Source organism: Apodemus sylvaticus, chromosome 4 (genome assembly GCF_947179515.1).
Source record: "Apodemus sylvaticus chromosome 4, mApoSyl1.1, whole genome shotgun sequence".
Lineage (NCBI taxonomy): Eukaryota > Metazoa > Chordata > Mammalia > Rodentia > Muridae > Apodemus > Apodemus sylvaticus.
This window is the reverse complement of record NC_067475.1, coordinates 60,014,832-60,034,441: the sequence shown is the minus strand read 5'-3', so window position 1 is coordinate 60,034,441 and position 19,610 is coordinate 60,014,832. Positions and strand designations below refer to the sequence as shown.

Sequence of the window (19,610 nt, the reverse complement as noted above, 5' to 3'; positions counted from 1 at the left end):
GGCACATAAGTTTAGAGATAAAGAAGTTCACAGTGGCAGTTTAGAAGTTTTAATGTTCAACTTGTGAATGAAGGAAAAAACTGAAGTGCTATTAATAAGAAGGCATCTGTTTGGCCCACACAGGTTTTCCATGAATAGGTTGTGGAAAAAATAATTTTTCATATGTTGTCTGTAGGTGTTTTCTATATTCAACCTATGAGGGGAAAGTTTATGTGAAGTGGAAGCCTTAGCTGGCTTGAAAGAAAGGCAGAGTTTATAAATACACAGAAACAGCAGTAAGCACACAGCCTTGCTATATGAATTCAACATTAAATTCACAGACAATACCCCATTTCAGAAAATCCTATCTTTCTCTGGCCTAGTTTTAGGAATTCAAATATAACTGGAGAAACTTTCATATCTAACATTGTTAATGACTAGCTAAATGAATCTAATAGTTGTAGCTGATTCTTCCAACACTGTAAAATAGCTGTCTAGCCAGATGTGTTTCCTGTTTGAGTCCCATTCTCATTCATAGACTTTGTCTCTGTTTCTCTCTGTGTCTCTGTGTCTGTCTGTCTGTCTGTCTGTCTGTCTCTCTTTCTCTCTCTCTGACAAGGTCTGACTTTCATACCCCCATCTGGCTTAGAATTCACCACTGAAGACTGGGCTGGCCTTGAAGTTGCAGTAATTCTCCTGCCTCAGCCTCCTGAGTTCAGGGATTACAGAAGCAAATTACAATGGCTGGCACTTTTTCTGTCTTAAAAAAAAAATTATAGCCTTCCAACACTATGCTGGGTGATATAGATGCTGCATTGTTCTCATGCTAAAAATATCTTTAAAACATTTTAAAATAAACATGCTTTATTTAAATAGGGCTGTAAAGTCTCAGAAAAGAAAGGCCAAAATGAAGTAAAAAAGTCATAAGCTTTGTAATACATTAAGAGTAGATGTCTCGTTTCTCTGCATTGAATCCGTTTGTAACTACTGATTTCCAACCTTTTCCAGTGGTTTACTTTTCTTTTGTATCTTTGCTACTACAGTATTTCAGACACTTGATCTGAATACACTAAATTAAGTCAGATAATTCAGTTTTTACGTCACATGCCCGGAAGTACTTCTGAATGGACTTGGACAAACTAAATGTAAACAGGTACTTCAGCTAGCAATGGTGAAGGCCAAGTTAGAGAATACATATTGAAGCTATCAATTCATATACTAAGCACTACTTGGTAACTTTTTCATAAATAGAGGTGACTTACAAAAAAAAATACACCTGGGATAACATATGCAATAAAAAACGCTAGCACAGAAAACAGAGAGGTTAAAGATAAGTTAAAAAGTAGAGTTAGCATAGGAAAGCAGCATGCCATAAAACCCTTGGGTGTTAGCTACAGTTGATGTAAAATAAGTATTTCTCATAGCCTAAAAGTACATGCGAGTCTGCCATGGGCCACACAGCATTCGGTGCTGCTCCTGAGGCTAGTGACAGATGCTGATGGACGTTTCCATTTTCAAATAAGCTTCTGTAACTCACCCGATGTCTTGATTTTCTTCATTTGCCGGACTTGTGATACTCTCTAGGAACAATACGAACTGGTCTACAGTGCTGTGTTAGAATTGTTTAAGAGGCACATGGATATTATCTCTGACAATCACCTTGGAAGAGAGGTAATGTTTAAATTATATATTATTTTTATACATATGTTTTTGGCTAAAGGTTCTCAGGTTATTTGCCAGATTTATGTATAGTCACAGCTGAATTGGAATGTCAGGCCCCACCTCAAAGAACAAAAACCAAACCAAAGCAATTTTAATATATTATGAGTTCAATGCCAGCCTGGTCTATAGAGCGAGTACCAGGACAACTACGGATGCACAGAAAGACCCTGTCTCAAAAAACAATATACATAGTACATTATGAAGTTTTAAGGTATGTATACATGTAGACTGACTAAATTAAGATAACCTATTATTTTATTTACTTATAATTTAAGATATATATTCTATATAGTTTTCTAATATATAATACATCATTATTAACTATGGTCATTGTATTCTATAACAAACACCCTGAATTTTTATCAGGATGAAATTTTTATCTTTTTATCTAGTTAAAATTTTGTGTCTGTTGATCAACAGCATCTCAAAATGTCCCTCTTCTTACTCCCTGATCACTGCCATTCTACTCTGTGTCTATGTGTTTAGCTTATTTAACTCAGCACAGTGTCCTCCAGGTTCATCCATGTTATCAAAAGCAACAATCATTTCTAAATAATACTCTGAATGGGACATAGAGCCTTGTGAATGCCAGATAATTGCTTTAGCACCGAGATGTATTACCAGCTCTGTTTTTCAACTTCTAAGGGTTTTTTTTTTTTTTTTTTTGGAATTTGGTTTTTTCGAGACAGGGTTTCTCTGTGTAGCCCTGGCTGTCCTGGAACTTACTCTGTAGACCAGGCTGGCCTCGGACTCAGAAATCCGCCTGCCTCTGCCTCCCAGAGTGCTGGGATTACAGGCGTGCGCCATCACTGAGACAGGGTTTTGTTAAGTTGTCCAGACTGTCCTTGAACTGAGCCTCCTAAGTTGAAATTACAAGCCTATATCACAGTGCTTGGCACTGTGTGTGCGCGCGTGTGTGAGGTCGTACCTGGCATTGTGAATGTATATAAGTGTAATAGGTGTGCACATGTGCATGTGTACTCACCACTGCAGATGCATACAGGGGCCAGAGGTTAACACCAGATGTCTTTCTCAATCGCTTTCCCACCCTGTTTCTGGGACGTGAGTCTCACTGAAATTACAACTCTATTTTTAACTAGATTGGCTAACCAGCAAGCCCTCTCTCCCTGGATATATCTACTTGTCCCCATCTTCAGTACTGGGGTTATAGATCCATCATACGTAGCTTTTATGAGCTTTCTGAGGGTCGGTCTAAACATAGGCCCTCTCCCAGGCCATTATTTCCTTCTTTTGAAGGGGTAATAATATTCCATTGTGAATACATGCCACACTTTATCTATCTATTCATCTATTGATGGACTCCATAATTTGTTCACTGTGAATAATGCCACAATAAACATAAGTATACTACATTAATTTCATCTTTCCTATAAATGCCAGAAGTTAACCTAATCAATTATATGGTAGCTCTGATTTTCACTTTTTGAGGGACCACCGTACTGATTTTTCATAATACCTATACCAGCTCACATTTCCACCAACAGTATATAAATGTGCTGTTCTCCTCAATCCTTACTAATATTGATCTGTTGCTTGCCAACAATTATTTATCTGCCCTCCACCTCAGTCCTGAGGATTGAGCCCAGGGAGGGACTCTTTAGTTTCTGTTACTGATTTAATTGCCTTACTAGTTAATTTCTATTTAAAGTTACTATTTGTTCCTTAGCCAGTTTTTGTATGGTGAATAGCTCTAAGATCTTAACCATTCTATCTAGGTTATCCAGTTTGTTAGTATACAATATATGTGGCACTTCTATGCAATTGTTTATAGTATTTTAATCTTTTTGTTTCCACAGATTGTTAGTAATGTCCACATTCTCACCTTGTATATGAGGGTGCATGTGTAGATATATGAGCATGTTAATGTACTTAAGTACATGTATGTATGTAAAGGTCAGAGGTCAACTTTGGGTGTCATTCCTCAGGAGTCATAAACCTTGTTTTGAGATAGACTCTCACTGGGCCTCTGGTTACTGAGTATGCTAGGCTAACTACCAGGAAGCCCTAGGGTCCCCCACCTCCACCTCTCTCGTACTGGGATTTCAGGTGTCTTAAACCCCGCCAGGTTTGTTTCTTTGTTTGTTTATTGAGGGGCCTATTCTTGGAGTTGAGCTTAAGTACTTTATCAAATATTTTATTTATCCAGTTCTTACATTTTTACCTTTGATTAATAATTTGAATTTTTTCCTTAGTGTAGCTAAAGCCTAATCAGTTTTGTTGATCTTTTGAATTTGTTCACTTTATCCGTTTTTCCTATTCTCTATGTCATTTATCTCTGCTTTAATCTTTAATCTTTCCTGGTTGTTGCTAAGTTTGAGAATTGATTTTAGTTCCTCTCCCCACCTAATCCCTTAAAATGTAAAGTTATGCTGTTTATTCGGGATCTTTCTTTATAAAACAAATATGTCGTTTATTTTGTATCAACTCATGGAAACTAAACAAATCTACTGATTTATTTTTAACACTATATTTTTATTAATTCTTTAAGCATTTATTACAATATGTTTTGATCATTTTACCCTGGATTTTCTCCCTAATTCTTCTGAGAACTACTGCCCATCTCTCTACCCCTTCCTAACTTTATGTTCTTTTCTTAAAAAACAACCCACCAACCCTAGTCTGTGCTGCTAATATACTCACGGGTGTGCAGCCAACCACTGCAGTAAGGTTGACCTACCAGGGGCTACACCCTTAATAAAGCCCTGACTGTCCCTTCCCCAGAAGCCATCAACTATCATAGCAACTCAGTTAAAAATGAGTATTATTCAGAGAAACCCTATCTTGAAAAACAAAAACAAAAACAAAAACAAAACAAAAGAGTAGGTATTATTGAGCCATCCTCCATTCACATTTGAGTGTTGACTGGCTTGGTTTAGGGAGGTCATAAAGCAGGTAAGAGCGCTGCTTGATTTCCTGAATGAAGAGGTCTTGTCATGTCCAGAATACAGTTTCAGTCCAGTCCTCCCTGATCTTTCCGTTCTCTTTTCCATGATGCCTTGTGGGGGAGGGGAGGTATTACTTCCCAGTATGCCAAATATTGAAACATTTCATTGACATTGCTTCATGAAAAACAAGACAAAACAAACAAACAAACAAACAAACAAAATCTCTGACATTTCTTTTGAAGATTCAAGCTGAATGTTCAATTCCTGAACAAAACCTCGCTCTAGAAGCTGACTCTTATCCTCTGGATTTTCCAAAAAAGTGAGTGAATTTTGCTTATCTAAATGTTGACTAACTGTGCCTAAAGGATGAACTCTCATGCTGCAGTTGCTATGCTACTGGAAGAGACCTCTTTTCGGTATGGCGTCCTCATTCTCTCCTTTTGTTTTAGCGCCATGAGGGATGCAAAGATGCAGAACAGACCAGTGGCTGAAGCAGAGAGCGCCCAAGGGTCTTCCTCTGGCCCTAGGACTTCTAAGATAAGTGCCAAGGAAGAGTTGGTTTTGCACGCTGCTAAATCAAGCTCTTGCTTTGATTGTTTAGAGCTAAACTGCGGGTGTAACAACAAAACCGCCATAACCAGGACTGGGCAGGCCAGGGCTTCTCCAGTCGTGGGAGAGCCCCTTCAGAAGTATCAAAGTCTGGATTTCGGTTCGGGGTTGTTTGGGTCTTGTCCTAGTTCTCTGCCCCTAAACACAGCGGGCAGCTGTCATAATTCAAAGGGGCCCGTGAAACGGACCAAATCAACTCCTTTTGAACTGATTCAGCAGAGAAAAACAAACGAGCTGGCCATGGAAGACAGTTCTTCATGCTTGGAATCTCAGTTGCACGAGCATTGTCTCATGGACCTGCAGGCGCAAAGAGTGGCTCGCACTTCTTCAGAAGAACTGAATTATTCGTTGCCGCTTGCCTGTGAGCGCCCGAGGTGTGATGCCGCTTGTGTGCCGCAGCACAGCCCCGATGCTTTGAGAGTGCATTTGTGCATGTCTTTAGCAGAAGATCCTTATTTTTCATCATCCCCTCCAAATAGTGCTGATTCTAAGATGTCTTTTGATCTGCCTGAGAAACAAGATGGAGCCACTTTTCCTGGCGCTCTGCTGCCAGCCTCTTCTACAACCTCCTTCTCTTCTTGCAATCCACATGACTCCTTAATGGAGAGCGCTGTGACCAGCTTTTCCCCACCATTAAACCAAGAGACAGCTATAGAAGGTAAGTCATTTTTAAAAATTTGTTTCGGACCTTGCCTGGTTTCCATTAAATATTTTGGTTTTTTCACACCCTAGTCCTTCTCTTCCTCTGCTTCCTTTTCTTCTCTAAGAAGTAAATTCTGCAAGTGTTTTGGTGATGTACTAAATACATTGATTATTGCAGTAGTGGAGGCAGTCAGGTCTGGGGACCCATCTATGCCAACAGGAAGGCTTCAAACACTGCCAATCCTTATCCAGACTTGTTTGCCAAAAGCCCATAATTTACCTTTAACATGCAGAAGGAGCTTCCAAATACAGAGGGCAAACTGGTCAACAGCACCGTGCAACCTCCCAGAAGTATTTGTTACACATTTTTGTCTGTAATGAGTTGAACACATTGCTAAGCATTGAATTCTTTTCCTGTAGGAGTGGGTAGGGTAGGGCCTGATTTCCTGCGCTTTCGTAGTGTCCAAGTAGATGAGAATATGTTTAGTATTGTGTGACTTTTTAAAAATCTTTTCACACAATTTTTTGTTTGTTTTTGTTTTTTCGAGACAGGGTTTCTCTGTATAGTCCTGGCTGTCCTGGAACTCACTCTGTAGACTGGGCTGGCTTCAAACTCAGAAATCTGCTTGCCTCTGCCTCCCAAGTGCTGGGATCAAAGCCGTGCACCATCACTGCCCGACTTAACATGAAATTTATATTTATCTCTTACAATTCTAGATTTTTTATATATCAAATATACTGTTTAACTGAGTAGTCAGAAAGTAACAGTGAATGTACTATTAGAGATTAATATAGGGTGTTTCTTTCTTTGCCTTTTTCTTCTTTTTAGTAAAGTGGATTGAACCTAGTGCCTCATGCATGTCAGGCAGGTATTTAAGTTGGATCTGCAGCCCTAATAATTTGATGTTGAAGACAAAGGAAGCAAAGATCAAGTTTAATTCTCTTAGGCATATTGCAAGATAATCCACAGAGAACGTCTACTTATTAAGTATAGAAAACTGTTGTTCTATATTATTATTAAATGCCATTTCTTTTGTCCTTTTTTGACATCATGGGGCTTGAATATAGCAAGCTAGGAAAGAGCTCTGTAACTGAGCTGTAGCCCAGACCATGTCCATGTCTCTTTCTTTTCTCCTTTCTTGATTTACATAAGGTCTTACTACCCAAGCTGGCCTGGATTTCATCGAGGTCTGGCTGATCTACAACTCATAGTAGATCCTACCTCAGATTCCCAGCTGCTGGGGTTAGTTTCTCTCTCTCTCTCTCTCTCTCTCTCTCTCTCTCTCTCTCTCTCTCTCTCTCTCTCTCTCCTTTCCTCCCTCCTTCCCTCCACCTCTCTCTCTCTCTCTCTCTCTCTCTCTCTCTCTCTCTCTCTCTCTCTCGTGTGTACACATGTAGGTACACATATGGAGCCAAATGAAGATCTCACGTGAATTTCTCCCACGCACTCTATCTTTTGACCTTATGATGGTCTTGTTGAACTCAGAGCTTGCGTCTCACTGTCCTACCCCAGGCTGCCAACTCGCAAGACCTTGTCTCTGCCCCTTCTCTTCCAGTGCTGGCTTACAGGCACCCATGGCCACTCAGGCTTTGCCTGTGGGTGCTGGGGATCCGAGCTCAGGGGCTCATTCTCACACAGCGAAACAATCTTACACATGAAACCATCGCCCCAGCCCAGAGTGTTTTTGTTTTTACCTATTTTAGTTTTTTTCCTCTTTTGGACAGGATCTCATGTAGCTCAGGCTGGCCTGAGATTCTCTACATAAACAAGGATGACTTTGAAATCTTGATGATAAATATGTGCTATTAAAATCTAGCAAGTTTGATAGATGAAAATTATTTGTTGCAAAAAAATATTTTGTCTGGCTCTGAGAAGCTTCTTCTTTGGCCCAATTCTTTTGCAGTTTAATTATTTAAGCACACACACACACACACACACACACACACACACACACACACACACACACACACATGTGTAGGTCAGAGGTGACTTGCAGGAGTGAGGTTTCTCATTCTACCATGTGATTCTGGGGATTTAATTCAGGTTTTCAGGGTTAGTAGCAGCAAGTATCTTTACCCACTGAGTCGATTCACCATCTGATGTTTTCTTTTTATAAATAGTCATAATACTTTAAGCTTCTTAGAGCATCAAAAATAACAACAAAGTTATTTTCATATTGTAGCAAAATTGACACGTCTGCCATCTGGTGGCAGTTTCTTATAATGGCATGTAAAATGTTCACAAATTCTGAGTATTAGACAGAAAACGCTGCCCTAGCTCTCTAGGCCACGTCCATTCCCAGAAGTTTCTCCCTCTTTCCTGATAAACTATGTCTGTTACTGTAACAAACATCTATATTTTGAGTTCTACATGGACTAAAGAAAGGATATATTGCTTTTGTTTTTGTTTTTATTTTTTGTTTTTTAAGACACGATTTCTCTGTATAGTTTATGCTACCCTGGAACTTCCTCTGTAGACCTGGCTAGCCTCAAACTCAAAGAACCAATCCACTTGCCTCTGCCTCTCAAGTGCTGGGATTAAAGGCTCGTGCCATCACTATCTAGCCAAAAAAGGGGGGGGTGGTTTAAAATATCTCCTGCACAAATAAATGTTTAGCTGATGAAAATGTCCTCTTGTGAATTCAAGGACAACAAAAGGAAGGAATTACTTAGAAGGTAATCTAAGCCATCCTAACAGCAACTCCATCAGTACGCGCGGGCACACCTAAATCTTTAAATCCAGTAAAGAATTTCAAAGAATAAAAGTGTTACCCACAGACTCACTTATTCTTTTTCCTAGAGTAAGCAAATATAAATCTGTTAAATTTATATGTAGGATGAGATTAGAATGTAAGAATCTCCTTTATGCTCATAAAACATTTCGACTACATTTCTGTTACTTGGATAGCTACTTCTCCGAGGACAGATGATGAAATCCCCCCACCACTCCCTGAGCGGACACCCGAGTCTTTTATTGTGGTTGAGGAAGCCGGTGAGTACAGTTCAGTAAGTATGAAGTGTGTCCCTTCTCAGATCCCTGCGGTGTTCTGTGTGCTGCTGCTTAGTATCCATCTGTCTCCTTTAACAATAGCCTCCTTCCTGAGAACTGGTTGTATTTGCTTTTCTGCAGGAGAACCTTCACCAAGTGTCACTGAGTCCTTACCTATGGTGGTAAAATTTGAAGCGTCACTGGAATGCAGTGGGGCCTCTGAGCTGAAGAGCCTTGACTCTGGAGGGTTCACACCAAGCAAGGTTTGTAACTATTTTTCCTCACTCAACCTGTTTGTATTCAACAGACTATAGTTTTATTCTACACATTTAAGGTTTAGACATATTTATTTTATTTTAGGTGTAAGAATGTTTGCCTGTGTGTATACCTGTCTACCACATGTGTATCTTGGGCCTGCAGAAGTCAAAAGAGGGCATGGGACCCTCTGGCCTGGGCTTGGGGATGGTTGTGAGCCACCGTGTGAGTGCTGGGAACTGAACCCAAGCCCCCTGCCAGAGAAGCAAGGGCCACACTGCCTCTCCAGACCCTTCTCTTCATTTTGACAACTGCCATTCAATAATTATTAAGTAGATCCTAATGTAAAACAACATGCAGGGGACAGGAAAGATGTACAAGGCACATTTCTTACTCTTAAGAAAAATACAAACAAAAAATTTAAAAAATAAAGGCAAATATTGCAAAAAAAGAAACTTACATCAGAAGTACAGGATATGTATATGAATCTTTATGTTTAATATATGAAGACCATGTATCAATGATATATGAAAGATACAGAGATTCAAAAAGACATGGAAGCTTTTTTTTTAGGTTGAAAGTAATGAGAAAAGCCCAGTGAAAGAGAAAACATTTGAGCTGACTCTGAAAAGATAGTTGAAGCAAAAGCATATCAAATGTCTCAAAGGAGACAGATTATTCACTGTAGCCACTTCATGGGCTGATCATCTTAGCAGTGAAATCACAAACACACACACACACACACATTATTTAAGACGAGCAACTTGGGATAATGTTTCCTCATTCTAGAAGAAAAATCTGTGTTCCTGATAATGTTATACATTTCTATATATTCTTTGAACCAACTATGTAAGTATATATATTGGTTTTAGAGAACAGAAAATTAACCAATCATTTAGAAGTTTCTACAAGGCTGTGGGTGTGGTTTAGTGTTAAACATTTGTCTAGCTCTGTAAGACTCTATGTTTATTCCCCAGTACTAAATTAAAAAATAGCTCCTATAATTGCAATGCCGGGAAATTACAATGTTAACATAATGTTGTTACAATTACTATTAATAGTATGCACATTCATAATGGTCTTTTATTAACTCACATAGTGAAGAACAATTAGCCCTTTTCAGTATCATAAAGTAATTACAATTTCAACAACTTATCTTCAAATAAATTTTTAGGGCAATGTACTAAATTATGAAATAAATAATTCAAAAGGAGATCAATTTAGAACTAATTTCCATATGATATAAAACTATGAAAATCACTGCAAGAATTTAGGGTTTCTTTTTATAATTCAGCACAGTTACGAATTAGGAAATACTGCTATCACAATAGTTATATGAACTCTAATTTTAAAAAATGTTATTTATTGCTTCAAGATTGAATTGTGTTTGTATATATTATTCTTTCACTTTTTTTCCTATTTAGAATGTGAAGCTCCGAAGTCCCAAATCAGGTAAAGACTTCTCTTGACTTTAGATGACATGTAGTCCTAAGAACTTGTACTGTAAGAACAGCTTGTTAGTAATTCACCGCAGGAGGATTCATGGTTCTTGTAATAGCTTCTGCTATCTTGATTCATTTTTAGCTTCTCAAACTAACAATGTTCATTTTGCCATGGGCAAAGTAAAGGCAGGATCCTTTAAAAACATCATTTCAGATAGAATATTTAAAATTCAAATAGGCAAAACAATATTGTGTTTTAAAAAAGCCAAACAAATGAACGAACAAAAAAGCAGCAAACTATACTGCATAAAAACATAAAAAGAGACACACAAACCAGAAGAACAGAATAAACATCTCAGGAGTAAATCCACATGGCTTCTAGAGCCAATTGACTTTTGACAAAGATGCCATGAACATGTATTGGAAAAAGGATAGGATTTTCAACAAATGACTCTATGAAAATTTGGTATCCACATGTATAACAAAGGTAGACTCCTACCTCTTACCAGTTGAAAAAACAACCCAACATCTCCTAAAGATTTAATTATAAGATCTGAAACTATGAAATCACCAGAAGAAACACTTCAGGACTTTGGAATTGGTGAGAACTTTTTTGAATAAGACATTGAAACAAAATGAAACAAACAAACAAAAACCCAACAATAACAAAACCACAAGGAAACAAAAGAATAGACAAGTGAAATTATTCTAAATAATTGGCCTCACACAGCAAAGGCAACAGGCTTTGCCTTTAACTTAGAAAATCTTTGTGTTTTATGCATCTGATAAGCACAGTTGTGCTCAATATAACTTTAGTGACTCAGATTTTATTTTTTATTTTGTGTGTGTGTGTGTGTGTGTTTTCTAGATAGGGTTTCTCTGTGTAGTTCTAGCTGTCCTGGAGCTTGCTTTGTAGACCAAACTGGCCTTGAAATCAGAGATCTGCCCGCTTCTGCCTTCTGAGTGCTGGGATTAAAGGCATGCACCACCATGCCTGACCTTAGTGACTTGAATTTTAAAATAGGATGTTGTTGATATTGACAAAAATGTTTAAGAAAAACAAAAGCAATTAACAGCAATATATTACACATACATACACACAAACACACACACACATATACACACATACAGAGTGAGTTCCAGGACAATCAGAGTTACATAGAGAGACTCTTTATTTGGAGGGAAAGTATGGAGTTGGAGAGGTGTAAAATTAACTTTTATGCACATGAAATAGAATGCTGTCTCCAAGGCTTACTGCCTCTATCCATTAACCTAGGCCTAGTTCTAGAAGCTTCTAGCCTTATTCAATCTAATCTAGGCCTAGAATGCTTTCAGCGCCTGAGGCTTACTGCTGAATAAACTCACCCTTTCTAGCTCTTTTTGAACTCTGGTTTGGTCTGTCTTCATCTGAGTCTAACTTATTCCCTCTTCAACCTGTCTCTGTAAAACTCTCCCAATAAAACTGCCTCTCCTCTCCTCCCCTCCCCCCTCCTCTCTCCTCCCCTCCTCTCCCCTCCCCTCCTCAACCCCCCTCTGCACTCCCCTCTCTTATATGGCCTCTCTTCTCTCTTGTCCTGAGAGTTGGGCATATACTATTCTGCCAACTATTTCTGTCACTTTGTCTGACTCTCAATTAAACATCACTTTCAAACGTGGATGCTTTTTCTACAAACTCACTTTACTTTGTTGTTTGTGATTAAAGGTATGTAGTGTGTGTCTGTATTCTAGGCAGAGGGAGTAAAAGTGTGTGCTAAGGCTGAGCCACACCATAACTTGAAACAGGTTATTCCAGTAAACACCACAATCTCCAAGTTCACAGTATGATCAAATATCCTGCAACACTCAAGGGTTAGTCTCGTGGGTTACTTTGCCACAGAACCCAGGTTCAATCCCCGGCATGTGCATGGTGGCTCACAAGCATCTGTAATTACACTTCCATGGGGGTTGATGCCCACTTCTGCTCTCTGTGGGCACTGCACACATATGGTCCACAGACATACAGACATACATGCAGGTGAAAAAGCTATGCATATAAAATGAAAATAAATGAAAACAAAACAAAACAAGAGCAGGGCCTAGAAGAGGGCTGAGCAGGTGAAAGCACTTGCCTGATCCCTGAGTTTGATCCCCCAAACCAGCATAAATGTACAGGGAGAATTTAGTGACAAGGCTGCCTGCTGATCTCTACATACATGCATTTGCAGACACCACACTCCTCTAATAAGTAAAATAAGCCAGGCAGTGGTAGCGCACGCCTGTAATCCCAGCACTTGGGAGGCAGAGGCAGGCAGATTTCTGAGTTTGAGGCCAGCCTGGTCTACAGAGTGAGTTCCAGGACAGCCAAGGCTATACAGAGAAACCCTGTCTCGAAAAAAAAAAAAAAAACAAACCAAAAACAAACAAAACAAACAAACAAAAAACAATAATAAGTAAAATACAAAGATAAATGCTGGGAAGAATCTGTAGAAAAGGCAACCCCTGCACACTGATAGTGAAGCTGTAACTTAATGCAGCCATTACTGAAAACAGTTTGAAGCCCAACTACGGGGGTGTGCACCTGTAATCCTGGCACTTCGGGGCATGGACAGGGTAGTAATTATTTTTCTCATTGCTGTGACAAAAATAACTGTCAAAAGCAAATTAGGGAAGGAAGGGCTAATCCTGGCTTATGTTTTGAGGGAGGGTGTGGAGCATCGTGATAGCTAATGCACGGCAGCAGAGGCAGAGAGAGACCTCGGTTACATATGTTGCATCTGCATTCAGGAAGCAGAGGAAGGTAAATGCTGGTGCTCAGCTAGCTTTTTCCTTTTTATTCAGTCTGAAACCCCAGGACCTGGAATAATGCGTACCACACTTAAGGTATTTTCCCCTGTTAAGGCCTAAGTAAAATGTTATGGCCTACGTTAGCCTGCCACTAAAACGAAACTTTCTTATGTTTCTGCTGTTACCAAGGAAGTTTCTAATGCTAAGATTGATTACATACTCTGTTATGTTCTGTGCCCTTGGAAACCAATCACGCTAAATGTCATAGAACTGTATTATATAGTTACCCACAATAAGCTTGGACCTGGACCAACTACCCAATAGCACTTCCTGTACCTGTATGTAAACTTTTATGATATAAGTTTCCCTTGAGATAGACTCCAATATAAAAGAGACACCTGCACTAATATAAGAAACTATTTAGAATAAGACTTCCATTTTGAGCAGTGGTCGAGTAAAGCTTAAGTTCCCAAGATCTCCCTGGAAACTGACATCCTACTTGGCAGGAAAAGACATGTACATGGATGACTGACATCCTAGTTAGCAAGGTAAGACATGAATGTTAGACAAGCCAGTCCCCTGCCACAGTTAAATACCCCAACCAATGGGATCAGGATAAATGTACAACAAAGACATGTTCCTAAGGAAACACCCTATCCCTATTGGTAAAATAACTTGGCACAGATGTTTGTGAATTTTTGGCTTAAAAACACTGTAGAATCTTAACTGGGGGTCATGGTTCAGTTCCCAAATCTGAACCATGGCCCTGGCTGACCGGTATGTATCCCTGTCTGACTGAGATCAGTGTCCATGTAGTGTGTGAGGCAATTCCTGGACACCAACACTCCCTCAGTTAGCTCACCATTCTTTAACAGGCATGCCTGATAATTCGTTTCCATGGGAACTCTAAATACCATCAAGTTGACGGTCAAGACCATTTATCACAGTTCAACCCCATGTCACCTGGACACCTAAACATCACTTTGAAGACATAGTCTCCTCCTTATCCCCATAGGCTCACACCTATCTCATAAGGCAAAATACAGTAAGTCCAACTTCAAAGTTGCCACACTTAGGGTCCAACTCCTTGACCAAACCCATACTCTCTCCAAAACTTTCCCATGGTCTTTAACAGTTCTAGTGCTTTTTATAACAGTAAGTTCAGAGTCTTATCTGAGACTCAGGCATTCTGAATTATAGGCCGCTATAATATATATTTTTTACATTATACACTTTGAAATATGCAACAGGAAAGAATATTCTTATTCCAAAATGGAGGAATGGGGACATAACTAGAAAAGATAGGGTGAAAACAAGACTGAAACCCAGCAGGGGAAGCACAAGTCCTTCAGCTCCGTATCCGGCATTTATAGCTCACGATAGGGTTATCTGGGTTCCTTGGGGCTTGGGTAGCCGCCCCCACCCTGCTGCACATGAAATCCTGCTCTTGGGTGAGATCTACTTTTGTACGTGGCTCTTCTCAGCAGGTCTTTCATAGTCCTGACGTGCTCCATCATAAGTTAGACTTTAGTACTACAGCTTTCCTGGAAGCTGACACACAATGTCTGGCCTCGGTGGCTCTTGGTAACTACAACCCAAAACTTCACGCCTCTTTAATCTTACATCTTTCATACCTATACAGCCAGGACCATGTGGCTATTGCTGCCAAATTCTATTACCACCTTGAGATGGTGGCTGGCCTCCTTGGACCACAGTTGCATCCATCTCTGTGTGTTTTCCAGTGACCCTAGGAACACACCTTTTTAGGCACCGGCTTTTGTGTAGTGAACCCCTTGGGTTTTCAGAGTAGGTTCCTGCTGTTTACACAAATTTGAATTTTTTTTGTGTGTGTGTGAATTTGTATTTCACAAAATGGAGCCTTTGACGGGTGGGGTCTTGTTCTCGGGATGTACATCACCAAGTTCCATGTGTGTGTGTGTGTGTGTCCGTGTCCATGTGCGTGAGCATGTGGAGGCCAGAGAACCACTTTGGATATCATTCCTCAGGTGCCTTCTGCCCTGCCCTTTGAGATAGGTGCTGTCACTGCAGCCTGCCAATGTGGGTATGACTTGCTGTTGAGGGCACCACAGGGATCCACCTGTCTCTGCCTCTCCATTCTCATACCTCCATACTTCCTTTTTTTTAATGTGGGTTCTGGGAATTAAAGCCAGAGCCATATGCATGCAGGCCAAGTATTTTACCAACTGAGCTGTCTTCTCAACCCCAGATCTCTTTTTAATGACACCAATCAATGTGAGAGTTACAGCAGTTCTTGAAGTTGCCTGATCTATAATGTTAAGCATATTCACACTGTTTCCCTTGCCAAACTGCATATTTCTTATCGCTTTACTGTTTACTAAAACTGTAGACCTGAATAAGGGAGAGCAGCGGCCATGCCCCAGCCCCAGCACTATTCTGTCTTGAATTTCCTCCACTAACAAACTAATCTATCACTCCTGTATCCAGAACACAGGCAGAATGCAAACAGACTTGTGGCCAGGATATAAACCAAATAGTTTCTAACTGAGTTTCCTACAGAGTCCTTATTTGCTCCTGAAGCTTCTGAATGAGGCCTTTGCTACCCACATTTCTCTCTGAATTTTGTCTTTCAAACTTCCATAAATAGGTCCATTAAATTCTGCCTATAGCATTCTAGGTCTTTTCTGACATGGGGTTACCCATTCCTCTATCCTTTGCCTTTAAAGAAATCCCAAAAGCCTACGAACAACATGGCCAAGTTTGTCACAGCAATGGCTCATGTCCCATGTCTCAATACTAATATTTTCTGAATTATTTTCACACCGCTATGACAAAAAGGCCTGACAAAAGCAACTTCATGGGAAAAAGGTTGATTTTTACTCACGGGTTGAGAGTGGAGTTTATCATGGTCTTGGTTAGGGTTTCTTTTGCTGTGAAGAGACACCATGACCGTGTCAACTCTTATAAAGGAAAACATTAACTGGGGCTGGCTTACAGTTCAGAGCTTTAGTCTAATATCACCACGGTGGAAAGCATGATAATATGCAGGTAGACTTGGTGCTGGAGAAGGGGCTGAGGGTTCTATATCTGGATTGGCAGACAGCAGGAAGAGAGTGAGACGCTGGGCCTGGCTTGAGGATCTGAGACCACTTCCTCCCCAAAAGCCACACCATCTCCAACAAGGCCATACTTCCTAACAGTGCCACTGTCTATGGGCCTCTGGGGTCCATTTTCATTTAAAGCACCACAGCCATGCACAGTCTCTCACGATGGTGTAGACTATTGATCCTGCAGTCTAGCTAGGCATGGTAACAGAGGCATGCAGAAGTTCACGTGCATAACCTGGGAGCCGGGGGAAAAGAAGGCTGGTGCTCAGTTCACCTTCTCCTTTGTGTTCAATCTTGGCAGTCCATGGCATAGTCTTTCCTCCCAACTAACGAGCAAGAAACTTCCTCAGAGACATGCTGAGACGTTCATTTCTGTGTTGATTCTAAATCGCATCAACTGGTGGGGAGAATTGTGACTTTGAGGCTAGCCTGATATATACTTTAAGACTGTAACTCAATCCGAGGGATAGAAAGGAAAAGAAGGGGTGAAAGAAGGGAAGAAAGGAGGAAAAAAAAACTAATGGGTTTTTCAAAAAATTACCACATGAACCAGAAATCTCACGATTGAGTATATATACAAAGAGCATGTAGACAAATAGACACGTGTACTTACAGATTGACAAAAGTACTATCTACAACAGTTAAGAGCCTAGGTCTACATGCCATCAATTTATTCATGGTGTAGAACATGTGAAACCAATCAGCAAGAAAGAGGATGCAGTTCTGTCATGTCTGACAACATGGATGGGACTGGAGATCACTGTTAAATGAAGTAAGAAAGGCACAGAGAGACAAGTATTTCATGATCTTGGTCATATATGGTATATAAAAAAGTCGATCCACAGAAGATGAGAGTATAGTATAGTGATCGCTGGGCACTGAGTTACCAGTAGGGGCAAGGAGATCTAGTATGTTGTTGCAGAGACTATTCGAAGCTTTTCACTATTTATTTCTTAAGGTTGAAAAAAATGACTTCTAATTTTTCACTATAAGTGGAAAGTGTTTGAATAAATGTGTTTAACTTGATTTAATATTATAGAATGTATACATGCATTGAAATATATCACTATCATATCTCATCATATTACAATTCTGATGTTTTATATAATTTATCTTAAAAGAATTTCAATAAGCCCGTCATGGTGGCACACATCTTTAATCCCTGCGCTTGGGAGGCAGAGGCAGGAGGATCTCTGTAAATTCAAGACCAGCCTGGTCTACAAGGCTAGTTCCAACACAGTCAGTGCTGTTACACAGAGAAGGCCTCTCACAGTCATCTATAATGGGATCTGATGCCCTCTTCTGGCATGCAGGCACATATGCAGACAGAATACTCATACACATAAAATACAAAGACATGTAATTAAAAATTAATAACATTTTCAGTTTATAGGTTTTTACTATTGTTAACAGAATAATCTTAAACAATTATGTCTAGCACTTAATAAATTCTCTTCGTTTTATTTTGTGTATGGGTGTTTGCCTGCATTTGTCTGTGCATTACATGTGCAGTGCTCAAGGAAGCCAGCCAGAAGTGGATGTTGAAGCCTGTGGGCTGGAATTACAGATGGTTGTAAGATGCCAAGTGGGTGCTGGGAATTGAATCTACATCCTCTGGAAGAGCAACCAGTACTCTTTTTTAAAAAAATAATTTATTTATTATTATGTGTAAGTACAATGTAGCTGTCTTCAGACACACCAGACAAGGGTGGCAGATCTCATTACAGATGATTGTGAGCCACCATGTGGTTGCTGGGATTTGAACTCAGGACCTCTGGAAGAGCAGTCAGTGCTTTTAACAACTGAGCCATCTCTCCAGCCCCAACCAGTACTCTTAACTGTACTCTCTTTTTAAAAACTTGTTATTGCTCTTTTTCTTCCTGATTATGCTTATATTATACACTGAACAAAACTGGGTAACAGCTACTGGAAATACATAGGTATTTTTCATACATTAGCAAAGTCTGCAGCTGTCATCAGCATATTTATTCATATTATCATATTACTCAATGAAATATATGTATATGTGATATTAAAAAGCATGAGCTTTTGGAGCAGTCTATGATTTGGAACCTCCAATCTACTAATTAAAGAATGTACTACCAGGCAGTGGTGGCGCACGCCTTTAATCCCAGCATTTGGGAGGCAGAGGCAGGCAGATTTCTGAGTTTGAGGCCAGCCTGGTCTACAGAGTGAGTTCCAGGACAGCCAGGGCTACACAGAGAAACCCTGTCTTGAAAAACCAAAAAAAAAAAAAAAAAAAAAAAAAAAAAAAGACTGTACTTTCTGAGAGCTGGGCATGATGGTAGATATATGCCTTTAATCCCAGCACTTAGGAGGTAAAGTCAGGCAGCTCTCTGTGAGCTCAAGGCTAGCCTGGCCTATAAAGCAAATTCCAAGCCATAAGGAGCTATATACTGAATCTCAGTCTTAAAAAGCAAGCTAACTAATTTTCTGAGACAGGAGTGGCACTCACATCTATAATGCCAGCTCTTAGGAAGCTGAGGCAGAACTGCCGAAAGTTCAGGGTTCCCCTTGATTATAGAGTAAGACCCTGCTTCAATAAAACAGCAGGAGGGCAGTGTTTGGGGCTGTAGAGATCCATGGCTGAGTGGGTGGGAGCACGGGCTGCTCTTCCAGAGGTTCCAGCTGTGGTTCTCAGTACCACATGAGTACCATATGAGTGGCTCATAACAACCCAGAGCTCCAGGTTCAGGGCATCTGGTATCTTCTTCTGACTTTTACAGACACCAGGCACACACACACACACACACACACACACACACACACACACACAGGCTTAGTCACTGTTCTATTGCTGTGAAGAGACACTATAACCAAGGCAACCCTTATACAAGAAAGCAGGTCATTGGGGACTTGCTTATAGTTGCAGAGGGTTAGTCTCATTATCCTGGAAGCATGCTGGGAGCACGGCCACATGCATGCTGGGAGCACAGCCACATGCATACTGGGAGCACGGCCACATGCATGGTGCTAGAGCAGAGGATGAGATCTACATCCTGATCCATAGGCAGACAGGCAGCAGGCAGAGAGAGAGAGAGAGAGAGAGAGAGAGAGAGAGAGAGAGAGAGAGAGAGAGAGACAGACACTGGCTTGACTTACTGGGCCTAGCTTGGACTTTTGAAACCTTGAATCCTGGCCCCAGTGATACACCGCCTCCAACAAAGGCCACACCTCTGAATCCATCCTAAACACT

The 19,610-nt window shown here is 40.2% G+C and overlaps 1 protein-coding gene across 5 annotated transcripts in view; it reads left to right on the top strand.

Annotated features, from left to right (window-relative positions):
- The window catches only part of Ptpn22 (protein tyrosine phosphatase non-receptor type 22), a 57,391-nt gene that overhangs the window by 24,869 nt on the left and 12,912 nt on the right, over window positions 1-19,610 (top strand). For 3 of the 5 annotated variants that reach the window (XM_052179586.1, XM_052179587.1, XM_052179588.1), the window contains 6 exons: window positions 1,564-1,650; window positions 4,850-4,926; window positions 5,057-5,874; window positions 8,767-8,850; window positions 8,989-9,110; window positions 10,527-10,554. In XM_052179586.1, coding sequence (XP_052035546.1) covers window positions 1,564-1,650; window positions 4,850-4,926; window positions 5,057-5,874; window positions 8,767-8,850; window positions 8,989-9,110; window positions 10,527-10,554 — 1,216 coding nt within the window. Of the gene's footprint in view, window positions 1-1,563; window positions 1,651-4,849; window positions 4,927-5,056; window positions 5,875-8,766; window positions 8,865-8,988; window positions 9,111-10,526; window positions 10,555-19,610 lie in introns of those variants that run through there. The other 2 variants (XM_052179589.1, XR_007977441.1) reach the window with 2 other exon arrangements.